Genomic DNA, 17,419 nt, shown 5'->3' with positions numbered 1-17,419 from the left:
ATATCAACTATTCCAAAATATCTGAGTTTGAGTAGAATTGACAAAAGTGCAATGGATTTTAATCTATTTAACCACAGTTCTACCAGTAATTATTATCTTTGTGAAATACCAAAGGTGTAAACTGATTGCAGAGCTAGGATTACTGGGATATCTGTGACTGTTTCCATGACAACAAACAGCACATGAAGAAGATGGATCTTGGCAACCTTCATTAGTTACAGTTTAAAAATTGATATTACTCAAAGTATTTGGATGAAAATCTCTGGAATGAACAGAAACTAAAGCAGCCCGTGGCAGATATTTTTAGTCACATGCAGTCAAAATTACAACTCAGCTGACTGTTAACCAAAGCATCCAATGAATGCACACATCAGAAATCCTTGAAGTCTGAATGAACAAATTCGCCTCTAGCTTTTAAGCCAGCAGGGAGAGCAAGGGAGCAGACAGTAGGCTGCCCTCTGGTGTTGGAATCATGCCAATTTGCACATGACACCTTCCCTGGAATGGCTTCCAATTACAACTAGAAGAAAAACAAAAAATGACAGAAATCTTGACGTGCGTACACAGAATGCAGGCATAGCAAAATAAAGATTTTGACTGCAAAACAGAAAATTGAAATGTAAAATTACAACTTGTTGGACTCCCTTCACAAAGTTCAATTTTTCCACGAGATGTTGAGAATATCACAAATTATTTCTTTCTCTCTTTCCCAAGCAGATATCTTCTGTTGAAAATGTAGGTCTGTGATACAGAAAATAACAGTTAGAATATAAGTTTTTGCCACATTAACAAATTAACTTAATTTGTTTTTTCATTTCTATCTTGATGCATTTTTTGAATGTGAAAGTCTTACATGAAGCATATTCCCCCGTCCTTCAGTATAATGACAACGAAGAAAAAGAGACAGCTTAAATTCAACTACCAGTAAAAAGATGTCTGTGCATGACAACACAGGAGTTTTTCCTCATGTTTGCTTCTTTCACGAATATATCAAAATTGAACTTGAGGAAAAATAAATTCAATGGAACATAGCAATTAAAATGGTACTGGTAACTCTTGTGTGCAGGTATGTATCGTGTATATGTTTGTGTGTGCATATACGATATGCACGTATGTCTTCACAGCTATAATATGCCTGACAGAGTTGGTGCGTACATTGTGAATGTGTGTGTGTGCGCGCCTGTTTAGTGCATGCTTGTGTGTATGTAGGTCAGATGTCTAGACAATAGCCTTCATAAGACACTGATGTATGAAATCCTATCCACTGCGTGCAATGCTTTTATATTGACTGGCCCTGAAAGAGAGGATAATATTTTCCAATGTCATCCAACAACAAAGGCAAGCCATTATCATAATCATCACTGATACTACCTCAAGCCTAATGGCTGATGATCAGATGTGCAGGTAATGCATGGAAGTGTAGTCCACTTCTGCAATGCACACTTAAATTTCAAAAGACAGACACAGCAACCTGGCCCTATGGCTAGAACCGCCTTGTTTGCCATCAATAGCGTTTTACCACTGACTAAGACAGCATTTCTATCAAGCTTGTCTCTAAACCAAAATGCTCTCTTACTGAATAAAAGCCAGTTAATAATAATACAGAAAAGTCTGGTTACATTAGCCTTTTGACAAGGCCCCTCTCACTGTATGATGGTTAAAATAGGCGTGTAAAGCGAGCCCAGTCGAGTGCAACAGCCCAAGGACCTTTTGAGATCTTATTATTCATGACCACATGAACCCTACTGATAATTCATATTAATGGGTTCCGGTCGACCAATGGAATGGCGCGCTGCTGACATCCTGTGTCTTGGCGTTCTGGCCTGTTCGCATGCATTACTGACCACCAGTGGAGGTCAGTGGCATGCATTCACCGTATGCAAATTGGGCTCGGGCAGACAGACACGTAGACAGGTCGATCTTTGCTCCAGAAATCAGGGAGCAAAAAACGGTAATTCAAAGGGCTAACATAAGGATGTGAATCAGATCTCTAAAGGCTCTTGCACTCAGCTGAACTCACTTCGTTCGCCCCTATTCGTTCACCACCATACAGTGAGAGGGCCTTGGCAAAAGGCTATGTACATTCTGCCAGTGAGTAATTTACATGGATTCAAGTGAAGAATTGTTTCTTACAAGAAGTAACCTGATAATTAGGGGTCAAACTTGCCAGAAATTCTGGTGTACCTTGGGAATCCGAGGCATTTTCTGCCCTGCTTCATACTACACATCATCATCATGTAAAACTCACGTTACCTGCAGTTACCATGGCAACAGCCAGACAATAACCATGGCAACTATCACTGTAATGACTGCTACACACACTGCAATCACTCCTACTTGAAATACTAATCACAATATTGGAATCACAGGGACTCCTATAAAACCAACTCCTGAGCATGAACCAGAGTGAATTCAACCAACAAAGAAAAAAAGTTAATTAGCTCGATCAAGTAAAAGGAGATGTTGTGCTTTTCAATAAATTTTAAGAAGCCTGGCACGTAACTTATTCATAATCACCACTCAATCTAAACTGGGGCACTGTCTGTAATCTTGAAAATAATGTCTACATCTGTAAAACATAAGACATCAGCTATAGCAGGACTTTACAGTCCTGTCCACATTGCCAATTTGATGAAGTCCCTCCACACAAACTTGACATTTACTTGAACAACAAATATATTTCTGAACACTATACTGTTGAGCATACACTCAAAATTGATGCAGAAGCCATGAATACAGTCTTGATTGAAGAAGTTATTATTTTGATACAGGTGGGGTACCAGCCAACTGTAATGCAAGGCTTTGTAAAATTGTTTTCTGGCTAGAATGTGATAATTTTACATAAATGTGTCTAAAAACACATGATCACAGTGAGGCAAAACACACCTCACTGAACTTCTTTAGTTTGCAATCATACATTCCTGAGTAAATCAAACATGAAGTCACATGACAAGATTCCATTCCATGACATCTCGTCATCTTTCATTGCCATTTCTCACAGTGATGTCTGACGGGACTATCAAACAACCTCTAGCTCTGTCACAGAATTTGGGGGGAGTGAATATGCCCTTCCTTCAGCTGTCTTCAAACCGCAACCAATCCAACCAGACTGACTGTTTTAATCTCAGCACCACGTACGCAACAGATTAGCTGGATAGAGAGACATGGGGTTATTTCTCTCCTATGGCATTCATGGTGAAATCTACAATCCCCTCACTGGTTCACAACTGCTTTCCATAGCAGCATAGAATCCCCCACATAGCCAGACACACAGAGGCAGAATAACAGACACAGAGACAGACAGAATTGATCAGAAAGAGAGAAAAAAAAGTCCTCTGAATCATGACTAGGAACGCTGGCAGAGAGGGAAAAAAAAAACCTGAAAGCAACAGCAGGAGAGGGAGGAAGAAATAGTTGTTTGTGTAGACAGACAGTTCACGGTCACCTTGTGTCTGGTTCATAAAAAAACAAAACATGTGAGTAGAGCAACATCCCCATGACGTTAGCTATGCATCCGCCTGATAAACAGCATGCTGCAGCTATGCAGCTTTTATTGTGGCAGGTTCTAGGACACATTGTTCAAGCTTGTTATGATATTATATTGTATGTCATGAATAACATTCCAGACACAAGATGAGCCCAACAATGCTTGTTCTAAAATATGTCATCTGAACGAACTATGGCCCACGTAACTTTCTGACAGACTTCTACATAGACTTGCGGAAATGACAGAAAAAAACTGATTTCCTTCATATATGAATAAATTACAAGTCAGACATGACAACTGTGTCAGAGTGTAAATACTAAATAAAAGATATTACAGACAGGACAGTCCTTTGCCATTCTTAGGTGATGATCAATAGCTGTATGGTCTCAGAAAGCCTGTGAATAGCCTCTTCAAAGGAGTCAGTCTCATCAAATGTCAAAATATATCAAGTTTGTCCTCATTGCAGATTTAAAACAAAATAAAACAAACTTTTATTATCCTTAAACACAAATGGAAACATGCAGTGATGTAGATTCTCATTTAATGGAATCAAATTTCTTTTCTTAAAATGCAAGACTTGTTTGAATGCCAAGCAAGTATTTCAAGAAAAAACAAATATCATTGGGTTCTGTGTGATTGATAAGGCAATTCCACATATATCCTACAATTTGCAACCATGCCCTTCCTAAAAAAGTATATACAAAGTTCAGTTTTTAAGACCATGCACGCTAAAATACACCAACATGTGGGACATCACAGATTATCTCATATCTTTAAATCCACATACATGTTCAACAAAATTATTATATTCAAGCATGTTCTTATCTACCTATTACTTGCACACTTGTAAATAGATATCTCATTTCATACAAGCATTATACAAAAGAAGAATTCTTTCATTTTGCAATCGTTTCCTGGAACTTCTCTCTAAATCACATTTGGACTTTAAAACCATTTGTATCTCAGCGATTCTTTGTTCCCTTTGACCTTTCATCCATACTTGTCTGATCAATATTTACAGTTTTGTCAAAGGTCAGACAAAACCACTGATAAAAAATTGTTTATCAAATAAACCAAAGAGAGGAAACTTAAGTCAGTCACCTAGTTTTGGGGGAATTCATGAACTGTGAAATTATCTTGAAAGATAAGTCAAGTGTAATGACAAAAAAACATATGACTTTTATTTACTTTTTATTCTATTTTTGATCAGAACAGAATTCTTTGAACTCACTTCTATTCTACGAAAATATGATGGTCAAGACAGCCATCTGTGGGAATTCATAAAACACTTTTCTCAGATATTAGCAAAAAAAAACGTCAAGGAAGCTTGAAAAGTCTAGCCACGCATGCTATCTTCCCTTGTCGCTCACAAAAAAATAGACCGGTACTTTAAATACTTAACATGAAGCCAAAATAATGTCACAAATGTAGCATACTGTACAACGAGGAATGTTCACATGCATTTTAATTTCACGAATTTCATGAGAGCCAAGATTCGCAAAATTAAAATGCATGCGATGGCTCTTGTCTACACTATATGCATTGAATGCCAGAAGCACTTTGCGAAAATTTCATGCTGTGAAAAAAAGGCAGTTGGCTCCAACTCACGCAAGTTTCATGCTGCTGAAATATATCATGTTTTATAGTATGATACTGCGGAATGACAATACATTGTATGTCTTACATCTGACACAGTGGAGGCACTATTATCATCATCATCATCCAGTTTTGTCCCCTGTAAAGGGGGTGGCCTAATTTAACTGCTAAGAGAGAAATGGACACACTCTTCATGCAGAATGTAAGAGAAAAATAAAATGATGGTAACAACATGCTACTCAGTATGATAACACATCTTTGCAATGTTCCACTGACTATTATAAATCTAAAAGATTACTTTACCATAAATGTATGCTGTGAAAAGGAGTTGAATATATAATTTTGAAGTGACCGAGTGTTTCATTACAGAATACTGCACAACCAGAAATTTTCATGTGCATGCAACTTGCAAATTTCGCAAAGAGCCAACGTTCAAAAAAGTAAAATGCTAGCGAAAGGTTTTGTCTACACAATGCATTAAATGCCCATGACAATGCGTGAAAACTTCATGCCATGAATGTTTCTGGATTTACAGTAGAATACAACCACATACACTATCTCATTAAAATAATGTACTCATGAAGGGCCTTTTTTCATAAATAATAATCAAGTCAAAGCTGCCACTACGCACAAGTTACCACAATAAAATATCATCTTTTGCTAAACTGACAGTCAAAACACTCTTTAACTTCACCCTCAGAATTACAGACTCGGTAGCATAGCGACATAAGATTAGCTGGTTTGAATCAATTTTTATTTGCCGCTCATCGTGGTACATTTGAAAACCACAACCAGCACAGGACTGCCAAAACAGAATTGCTCGTCAGCGAATATGCATCAAAGCATATCAGTAACGTTCAGTCAAGATTCTTCTGCTGTGCGAGTACTCTCAAAGAGATCAGTGATAAAGCCGTACACAATTCGTTACATGCATGTCTGATTATATCCGAGTCAGACCAGCTTTCCATTGCATGGTATCCCCATGCTGCTACAGTAGGTCTTTTAATAGATGCTACAACATAGTTACGGCTTGAAAACTGAGTGTCTTGGAGAACTTTGCTTGAACTCAGTGCTCCACAACATCTCGCGTCTTTTGAGAGCGGTGGCACGACCCAGCCTTAATGAGGATGTCATTTTATAACTGACTCTCATCAGACAAACTATGATAACATCACGATGATGAAGTTTGGTCTTCTTACAGACTCCCCTTCCCTATCATTCTCATCTCTGTTGAAGTATATGAGACACAGTTATGGCCCTGAGACACTAACAGTCCCAACCATTCCAGACTTTGTCCCTAATCAAAGGAGCCAGGCTACTATAGGTACAACAATGTAACTACGGCTGTCTGAGAGCTGCTATCATAAAAGTAGGTTAAGTGAAGTAGTTTTTGATAACATTTCTTCTTTCTCTCCCCAGCCACTTGTTCATTCCACATCTCTTTGTACCACAAGGAAAATCAAATATTTGCTCAGTAATAACAAGCGCAAAGGGCAAAGGCACTTGAGGGCTGTCTGTACACGCCAGACAGTCCCAGTAGATTGGGTTCGATTAATTACGTGTCATAAGACTCTTGTCTAGCTTTATGTGTCTGTACAGACATTGCCAACATACTACATCTACACTAAACATGAAGGAATATATCTGACAATGAAGTTTGACTTGCACAGAGACAATCAATAGAGGGTATATACTGAATGCCCCTCGTGCGTCACCGACACTAAAAATCTCTCACAGTTCATGAATGACAAGGAGGTAATATATCATGTTACAAAAGTTTACACCTCATATTCTCCTCTTTCCATCCACACAACACAAGAACTGGAAATACATACCCAGTGATGTAAATAGGTCTCCCAGAGGGGTAGCCCAAACAAACGCATAAAGCACTCAGACTTGTGATAATATATACGAGCATTAATGATCCATTCAGACTAGAGCTAAGATCACACTCAACCTGAAGAGCACTCATCTGATCAGCTGTGAGTGAAAAATGCTAAAACTCCAACAAATTCCATAAGGCAAGGCACAGGGAGTGACAAGGCAGGAGAAGGCGAGAGGCGTTCTCATCCAATGACGACTTCTATCCAACTATGCAGATCTGTCTGGGAAAGAACAGCGATCAGCCGAGAACTCTGAGAACATGATATACAACTGTTATTACAACATACGTACATTGTTTGCGCGTAAAGTCAGGGAGCACAGACAGAGAAAAAGGAGAAGCGATGCTGGCAGCCACGAAGACGACGGCGCGTTGGGCACACACACCAGGCACTGGCCGTGTTGTTGGCTTGGGTGGCAGCGACGGCAGCGTGATACGACCGACTCCTGGAGAATGTATGCGTATGTGTTTTGTCATTAGGACAACAAGCTATAAAGCCGGAATTGAGAGGAAGGTGAACTTGTCTCACCGCTCACGTACACTCCCCCCACGGCTGCCTGTGCCCTGACTGCTAGGCTGCAGAGTGTGTGTATGTCTGGTAGCCTCGTCTGTGTGTACTCATCACCAACCATGTCTGAGCTATGTGCACTCCACAGGCTGTTCTCTCTCTCCCTCTCTCTCTTCCTCTTCTTCCCTCTCTCCTCAGACAGACAGACAGTGTACTAAGCCTTCCGCATTGCCTGTCTTTCCCTTGTGGAGTCAGGCCAGACGTGTGTACGTATTGTGTACACGAATGTCCTCGGCCACAATAGTGTGATTATATCAGAGAAGGATTATTATAAGCCCGCTTATAGTCGTGACAGGCACACGGCCAATTACCACACCGTATTTCCTTCTCTCTCTCTCTCTCTCTTTTTCTCTTCTTTTCTCTGTCTCTGTCTCTCTATCTCTTACTCACTCTCTTCTCACACAAAATTCTCTTTGATGGCCATTTATTGGCTGATCAGAGCTTCTATCGTGAGCTGCCATTGGCTGCCTAGTTGTGAGTTACCTGCCTACTGATAGACAAGACCACTTCCAGCCGAGGAAGAGTTGCTAATGCTTCCCTTTAAACCACATCATGTGATGTGTGTGGTTGGTTCCTGTGTCTGTCTGTGTGTGCATAGTCTGTGTGTGTTGATGCGTGAATGCGAATGATGTGCATGTGTGTGCGCACCCGTATCCCTTCCCCTTCTCTCCCTCCCTCTATGTCTTTTTGCGGACAGTTTTTGAGGGGGGAAGTTCCCCTCGTGTTGTCAGACATTTTAATTGCCTGTAAATGACGACAGGAACTATTAGCAATCCAGCTATCAACTCACAGTAATGCCCCCTAGACGGCCTTAAAGCCACAGTGTAGCAGGCTGATGACAGCGCCTGCGAATCTGACCATCTTTCTGCAACACTCCCACGGAAATCCTAGAAGAGCACGACTTAAGACTAGAGGATCATATATTACGATCATAAATGCACACTCAGAATGGAGGAGGGGCTAAAATCTATGAATAATGATATTTTTGTAATATTTTTACCTAAGGATTCTTCCCATAAATTGAACATGAAGTCTCATTCTCTCCCTGTGAGACTGGACTGGCATTAGGAGGAAATTGTAAAGAGGAAGTTGTACAAGACTCGTTCCAATGCACTTCTCTTGTCTAGCTCCTACTAATTACTTTAATGTGATGTCAGGACAGCTCAGCTGTGAGGGAAGGGACACGGCTAAGGCAGATGGTGGGGGGGGGGGGGGAGGAGGGAGCATAGCTCCTCCAACTTCATAGGAGAAAGACCTTGGTGAGCTCTGAGACAGACGGCTTGCTTAGCAAAGACACAGTGTTTGATCGTGAGCTTGCCATGACACATGGGACAGAAGACTTAGGTGTGAGATACTTTAATTATCTCTGCACTAATAAGCACATTGTATCTGTATCGACTACTACTTTATCATCGCTTTCTATGTCTTCACTTTTTCCCCCTCGGCTCCTTTCTTGTGCAGAAGGAGAGGCATGCTTTGCTAAAATTGATTTTGTGGTGTTGTTATGTGCTGGAGCCTGAGAAATTATGGGTAGTGGCAGATACTGCGGCCGTGTGAGAGGATATTTGCTTGTCTTTCTCTACCGGCTGTGCTTGATGTATGCAGGCTCATAAATCATGGTTTGGCGCTGAGACTAAATAGAGTGCTAAATGGACTGGCTGAAACCTGGGGCAGGTTCCTTGTAGAAGGGAACACCCTGCCACAACACTCAAGCTTCCTCATGACAGAGAGGGCAGAAAAAACAAATCTGAGTATAATATGTACACGTATTATATATGTAAAAAATTTTTCCACAAATAGAATTTTATTCCTTTAATAATTAGCAAACATTTCTTATCTGGATCTACTAATCTCACCTTTAAAAGAAAAAGGAAATTAATGATGGAATTAAATATGAACAGTCTTTGTAATTTTCACCCCTGTTTACTGATAGATAAAAGGAGAATGCTTAGGCCTATATGAAACAATACCACTGTGATCCAACTCCTATATTTTATTGATAACCTTTTGTAATACAGTGTGGCCTGCTTAGTGGCAATAAAAGATGGGATCTAAACTCTACATAGGTCCAAGTCAACAAAAGCCAAATATCTCCATCTTCAAAGAAAAGAAGATAAAACCCCCTGAAATTTTCCTATGAAGTCACATATAAAGACTTTCAGCTGAAGTTACATGGTCAAATATCAGATTAAAACTAGAAATGTCGCTTTGGCGACTGGTATGCCTCCGCCATAATGCATGATTTTCCCAATAGGTCTAGATAGTACATGTGGACACTGTGTGATTACATTTCCACAAAATTGGCAAAATATTGGAATGACAAGTTTGTCACAAATGTGTTGAATGTTCACCTTCCTTGACGTAGGTTTAATTGGATGAATAAGAGAGCATGTATCTAGGGATTTAAGGACTTTAACTTGACTTTGACCCATTCATACATTTAGGCATTGATTAATTTTCAAGGTACAGGTGTGGAGAAAAAGTGCAATTTCTGAATTGAATAGTAAATTGTTACCATTTTCATCTGGCCCTTGACCCTAAAATTCATAAGATAATTACTTTCAGGTAGAACATGCATAATATGTACTAAGTTTCAAGGTAACTTGAGCCACTTCCGAGATATGGAGGAAAAAGTTAGTTCAGCACTTTCACTTGATCTTTGACCTTTTGACCTTTGAGGCAAAAAGAGAGAAAAAAAAAACTTTCCAGAGAATTTCTATTAGGTTACACACGCATACACCAAGTGTAAAAAAATAACCCTGCTGGCATTGCATAAATATGAGGGTAATAGTAAAATTTTGAAGTCTTTCACTTGACCTTTGACCCCATGAACCCTACATTCTCTAGATAATCACTTCCAGTCAGTACATGTATATACTATGTTCCATGAAGATACCTTGAACAATTTTCCAAGGTAGGGAGAAAAAAAAGAAGTTTTAATATTTTTACTTGACCTTTTGACCTTTGACCTCATGACCCAAACTTTCACCAGAGAATCTTAATTGGGTAATACATGTATACACTAAGTTTCAAGAAAATATCTTCAGGCATTCAATAGATATGGTGGAAATAGTGAAATTTAATGTATTTGACCCTGACCTTTTGACCTTTGACCTTTGACCTCATGACCCAAACTTTCACCAGAGAATCTTAATTGGGTAATACATGTATACACTAAGTTTCAAGAAAATCTCTTCAGGCATTCAATAGATATGGTGGAAATAGTGAAATTTTATGTATTTGACTCTGACCTTTTGACCTTTGACCTTTGACCTCATGACCCAAACTTTCACCAGAGAATCTTAATTGGGTAATACATGTATACACTAAGTTTCAAGAAAACATCTTCAGGCATTCAATAGATATGTTGGAAATAGTGAAATTTTATGTATTTGACCTTGACCTTTTGACCTTTGACCTTGAGCATGTGCACCCAAAAGTTGATAGGCACAACTTCACCCCCTAATACACATACATGCCAAGTTTCATTAGGATACCTCAACAGGTTTCGATAGTTACCTTGTCCACAAAATTCATTACGGACGGACGGAAGGACGGACGGACGGACGGACGGACGGACGGACGGACGGAAGGACGGACGGACGGACGGACGGACGGACAACCCGAAAACATAATGCCTCCGGCACCACTTCGTGGCGGAGGCATAAAAACCTTTCACTTGAAATGTACTACAATTCATTCTCATAAATCAAACCAGTTACCTTTAACACATTAGTATCACTCTGACTGCCTTCAAAAAGTCGCAATCAGGATGGCAACCCAAATTTTGAAGTTTTTACAGTGTGAACAGAAACAATGCACTATTTTGCGAGATTTATGTTGAGATTCAAATGTCAATATTATGGTGTGATTTTTTGCAAATATTATAGACACGAAGTTGTTCACTGAGAACAGTGACTGCAAAAATTTTTTGAAATTTCATATCCCATAATGCACCGCGCATGTCGCTCCTTGCTAGTTTTACCAACTATGGCGCCTACGGTTACCTAATTGGCATTGTGATGTATTAAGCATACCATTATTCATGTACATGCACAGGTCAGCTCCTCAGCAAAGACTCGCAACTCAAGTTTTGCAATTTTTGACAGTGCAAATGAAGAATCTGTATCTTTTATTATCGTGATCCAAATCTCGATATTCTTGCAATGAGAATGGCACTTCATTTGGCTGATGCTGACTTGATCGTGAAATCATCTCTCTGAAAATCTTTCAACGTAAGCATGTGACATGCTATATCAACCATCATACAACTCCAATAAACTCACTCCTTTTCTGTCCTGTAGGCCTACATGTCTGGTTTGGTACAGAATGAAAACCAGTCAGTCAGAGTCTAAGAAATAAATCAAGTCTTGTCGGAATCAAATATCGCTGAACTTGAAGAACTTTATAATCCCCCAGACTTTGACTCAGGAAAAGTCTACTGTACACTTAAGAAGTCCAGTGGAGTGCAGATACATCTTATCATGTATTTTGACTCTCTTTTCAACATGGCAAGGACAACATCCACTTTTGAAGAAAGAAAGAGGTTAATGACCTGTAATTTTGTTTAGATTTTGTTACACTGAACCCTTAACATTAGATGCTGCTAATTCAATTTCGCTATGATGAAAAAGGGCAATAACCAGTAGTCACTGATAGTTATGTAGTCAAAAAAGAAATGATGATAGTAGATAAAAAGGGGTTGAGGGGTATCTCACTCTCTTTGACTATATATATATATATATGAAAAGAAAACTTTGCAAAAGAGGAACAAAGATGACTTCTCACAATGGCACATTAGATCATCTACACTTTAACACAGAATTACGAAAATTGCAGTAAATACCATAGGACATTTTCTAGGTAACAATGCCCTATTGTTGAAGAAGGAAATGAGATATATAATGATGTATGTCATCTACCACAAGGCTCGTAGCAAGGACGGATAGGCGGATCTCAGGGACTACTGACTAGGACATCCTGTATACCATGAATTCATTATTTAGATAACTAAGGCTATGTAAGTTGGGGGGAGTGATGGAGAGAACCCAGAAACCAACCAGGATCAACTCCAGACCAACATTGTCTGAGAGGGAAGTTAGCTGTCCGACTCGTATCCTGCCTTGTGAAAAGAGGGGGGGGGGGACCCACATACATCCAACAGTTGCATACATCATATATTCGAGCACAGATGCTGCTCTACTCCTAAACCTACATGTGGGACTGAGACATGTCTCCAACTCTCCAATACCAGTAGAATTAGTCTCCTTGCATACAAGGCTCCTCCTTCAAACAGCCTGTCTTAAGAAAGCACAAAGTAACACTCATATCACCTAGCATCTCATAACTTTTTTTTTTCCCAAGGGGGAAAAAAAAATCTCCTTTTCAAGTTCAGTAGTCAAAAGGTAATCTTTCTCCATCCAATCTTCTTCCTCATTTATTTTTATTTTCTCCTAAAAGTGGAATTATTGTGACAACGGCAGCAGAAAATATTTTCATATCACCCTACTCACTTCTACCCTACAACATTAGAGGCCAGAGCTCATACAGAAATGATGTTTAAAAGTCTAAAAAAATGTTTTAATGTGATGGTGTATGATGAATTCCAAAGTTGCAATTTTTTCCCCCTTTTTTTATGCAAGAAACATCATCCTAAGAATGGGTTCATTCTGCATGAACTCAAGAGACAGGTAGGCAAACCATTTAGTAGTATTTTGGAGAAATACTGGAGAAATATTTTCAAATATATGATTGCTTGAATACCAAATATGTTTGCAATGTTGTCTTATTGATCAGTACTCCTGGGCAGAAGCATTTACATTGTCCATGAAATGTCACTAATATCACATTTCCTCACCATTATTCATTCTTAACCACACATATCAAGAGTTGTGCGTCTTCACTCTTACACAATGCTATCATCATTTTTTTTTTTTACTATATTCACTGCAAGAAGGTCGCACCTCCATATAAGCTGCATATTGACTTTAGCACACACACAAAAAATATGCAGAAGGATTAAAATTTTTCTTAAGCGTGACAACAAATTTCATTTGTATTTCTGACTAGTTTTGCATGATTCAATTCTTTCTTTTTCTGTGTATGTTAAATTTTAGAGGTACAAACTGAATAATGCAAGCTCCTTGTCAGAATTTTTTAGAATGATTGTGTATGTGAAGAATGTGAAGAATAATCAAGTGTGAGCAAACTGTTGATGTGTCAAACTTGAGAATAAAACTTGTATGAAAAAGAGCGTGCATGTGTGTGTTTTTATTCACACACGGCGTAAAGTTTGCTATCCCAAAGCTGAGTATTGCATGAGATAGCGCAGGTTATTGTCATCTTTAGCTGCGATGGCTATAAAAAGCTACAATTTTTTTGTGTGTGTGTGCTACACTATGTGTCTTAAACTTTGGTTTACTCCTCCCCGAGTGACACAGAAACAACAACAATTAGTAGGTAATGACATAAAAAAATTAAAATGTCTGTAAGATTGATTGATTCAATGTAAAACATCAAGTTGCTCATTGGCATATTGCATAATTCCATACATGATTACACATATTGGTTAAGAAGGTGATTCACTGGGTTGGAAGACTATGATTTGATCGTGTTGGTGTATAAGCTACATCCCAAGTTTATCATTTTATTTCTGTGAAACAACAGTGCGGCCTTATTGCCGGCAAATACAGTAATTTCAAAATCCATGCAGACAGCATCTGGTATTGTTTGACACCCACACCAAATGAAATGTACCCATTGACAAGGAATGCTACCTCATGACTCTAGCACCGTGCCATGATGGATGGCTAGCTGATATTCAGTGTTATACCTCTGTCAAAACTCATCATTTTACTTCTTTTTTTCCAAGCTGTAATTTGTGTATGTCAACAATTTCAAATACACAAACCTGTTTGGAGGTAATATTGTCTTAGATATATTACAGTCCAAAGGTCTACTAAAAATGAAACAATAACCTCCTATATTTGAATTTGATTATAACATCTGTGATGTAATTCATCTTTCTTTCCCCACAGTACTGACAGATGTATCAACAGAATTGTTCTATGTACAAGAAACAGACAATATTGACTACTGTCTACAATCACAGGTAGAGAAATTATATCCCTGAAAATACTCAAATCATACATAATCCACCAGCTAATTTTGGATTTTAATGTACTTATAACAACTTGCAAGTCTTCATAACCCCACCATCAATCAAATATAAACTTTGGGAGTACCTACACTTCTCGATTTAATCTGCTCATATTGCAAAGAAAATAATTCCCGTTAACATAAATGCTATGACTACCCCTCTTTGAATCTAGGATACCCACCCCTTCACAGACACCCATGATGCTTTTATTCACTCTGACAATCTTTTTTTTTTTTTATCAATCTATCTAGTGCTACCTCTTTTATAGCCAGGATATCTGTATAATTCTACAGAACGCTACTATCCCTACCCCCACTAAAAAAAAAAAAAAAAAAATACATACACACAAAACAACAAAACTAAAATGAAAATGTGATCACAATCTAGTTTAGGTACAACATGAAAATGAAATAACATGTACAGTGCCCTCGCTTGGCCAATTAACCTATAAAGTGCAAAGGCAGTGCATCAGGGATGTTTCCACACCCCCCCCCCCCCCTTTCCCACAAAAAGAGTAAAGTCCCATCATAGCTCCATTTTGTAATCACGTCTCTCTCTCCCCCTCCTTGTTTGTTAACACAGCCAGATTCGAGATTGGTGCAAAATCTCCATGGGCACTATTACAAATACATTTACCATTCTCTAATGTTGATGAGTCGTGATCTGATTAAGGGATGGGATAAGTGCATCATAGATCTGGGCCATGATGCCAGCTCCCCTCCCAGGCAAGGATTAAAGGACTCTAGTCACAAACTCCATCACTACTATAGATTTATGTTAAATGAATGCTTGCCCTGCTTTCTTAACAAATCACCAGTCAGGTGTACATCCTACAGCCTCAGACTTACTTTACAACATATTCTCACTCTCGTTTACTTATTATCATCCAATGGTAGAATGAGGTTAGAAATATATTCAGTTAATCTTTAATTGATGTCCACTTGCATGCATGGGTTAGCCATTTAATCAAAAACAGACAACTTATCTACAGTTTTCCACCCTGACATGCTCAAGATGTCTGCCATCATTAGTAACCAACCTGCAGGTGATAAACTTTGTCAGATGTCCCTACCCAGAACAACAATCTTACTATTCATATCCTGGCTACTTTTAAGGGTCTTATTTCTCTAAACACGATTATAATATCATTATTTATCATATTTAGCTGGCATTTGACAAATGAGGATAATCTACATCAAGGCATAACAAATAAGGAAAGCACTGGTATCTTAGTTACATGAAATGCTCAACTACACAGCACAATGCCTCCATTGGCTGTTTGTCTTTTATTTTATTTTACTGCAGAGCACGGAAATCTGTTTGTTTGTTGTTTTTTTGTGTGTGTGTTTTTTTTTTGTGTGTTTCCTTTTTTTGCGCTACAATTGTCAATGCACACAGTCTCTTCAGGGTCAGACTGAAAACATAAATACAAGTAATTATGCATACGTTATCACTTCATGTACAGCAAAAATTGATATTACATCACAATGGCTGCAGTTCTTTAATGTAAGTCAGCATGTGAAATCCTACTTTACCTGATGTGGGCATTACCATGCACTTAGCAACTACAATGCGACCACATAAGTGTGATGGTACCCCTGAAGGTTAAATGAATCCAATTAGAAATTAATATAATAAACAAGGCTATAAAATGTGGTTTGAGGTAAAAGTTTGATGTATTTAACTGTGTGTGTACAATACAGATGTGTGTGTCTGTGATGTGAAAATTAATGCGTATATGGTTTATGTGATCATGTTGGGTGTATAAAGGCGATGCAAATGTAATAATGTCTTATTTGATATACTTCCTACCCAGCTTGGTGATACAAGCGAGGAAAGGAGAACGGTCAGACATGAACTCATTCCTCTTCTGAAAGGGGGAGGTGATCGTTTGCTGATGTTGGGGGGGGGGGGGATACATCACGTTACATTCAAATCCATCAACATACTTCCATTGAAAGCGGTGGCTTTATCCTTCCTGCCTTTGTCACAAGTGACTGTGAACATCAGCAGTAAGGGAGAATGTTTGATGGGAGAGGAAACACCACTGGGTTGGGGTAAAGCACAAGTGTGCTTGTCATGATGACAGAAAAACTTGACGATTCCTCGGGGACATCAGGATGTTGTATAACCTTCGGATATGTGATAGAAAGCGTGTCACTTTGTGGCAAACAACGGCCAATTCATGTGCCAAAACGCAGCAGAACTCCTCACTTCAAAGATGGCGAATATGATTGATTGCAACACCAAGCAAGATACACTGTCTGGTCCAGACAATTCTTGCCTTTATTATAAACTAACATGTTTAGCTGTGGTTCACACAACCTTCAACATAACTTTACTTTGCTACTACATCTTTCTACATGTTTCTCATTCCATGCTTCAGATAGGAGTACCAATATCACAGCATACTTCTATCTGTAAACAGTTTGCCTTGGAGCCAGTCGTGAAGATACACAAGTTTGTGTGGTGTCTTTTTAAAGCAAAGTCTGTACAGTTCATTCTCCTTGTTCTTTAACTTAAACTACCAGTACCTCTGCCTCCAACTGATACGAAAAAAAACAACAACAAAAAAAACAAAAACTAAAAGATGTCTGGGCAGGTAAGTTTCAAAGATGATGGCCAGATGCTATGGATGCACAGCCTCTCATGAATAATTTACATGCATCTCAACTCTTATAAAAACACTTAGCACAACACAGTGCTTAGAATAAACTGATTAATTTA

The 17,419-nt window shown here is 38.7% G+C and overlaps 1 protein-coding gene across 3 annotated transcripts in view; it reads right to left on the bottom strand.

The window, feature by feature from the left end:
- Window positions 1-17,419, bottom strand: part of LOC140232574 (uncharacterized) — a 103,790-nt gene that overhangs the window by 6,029 nt on the left and 80,342 nt on the right. For 2 of the 3 annotated variants that reach the window (XM_072312668.1, XM_072312669.1), the window contains exon 1: window positions 7,259-7,505. The exons of the other annotated variant lie outside the window; for it this stretch is intronic. In XM_072312668.1, coding sequence (XP_072168769.1) covers window positions 7,259-7,442 — 184 coding nt within the window. In that variant the 5' untranslated portion in view covers window positions 7,443-7,505. Of the gene's footprint in view, window positions 1-7,258; window positions 7,506-17,419 lie in introns of those variants that run through there. 3 annotated transcript variants of the gene reach the window in all.

The sequence above is a fragment of the Diadema setosum genome, chromosome 9 (assembly GCF_964275005.1).
Source record: "Diadema setosum chromosome 9, eeDiaSeto1, whole genome shotgun sequence".
NCBI classification, from domain to species: Eukaryota; Metazoa; Echinodermata; class Echinoidea; order Diadematoida; family Diadematidae; genus Diadema; species Diadema setosum.
Note: the sequence above shows the minus strand (reverse complement) of the source record. Positions and strands in the feature narration are given on the sequence as shown.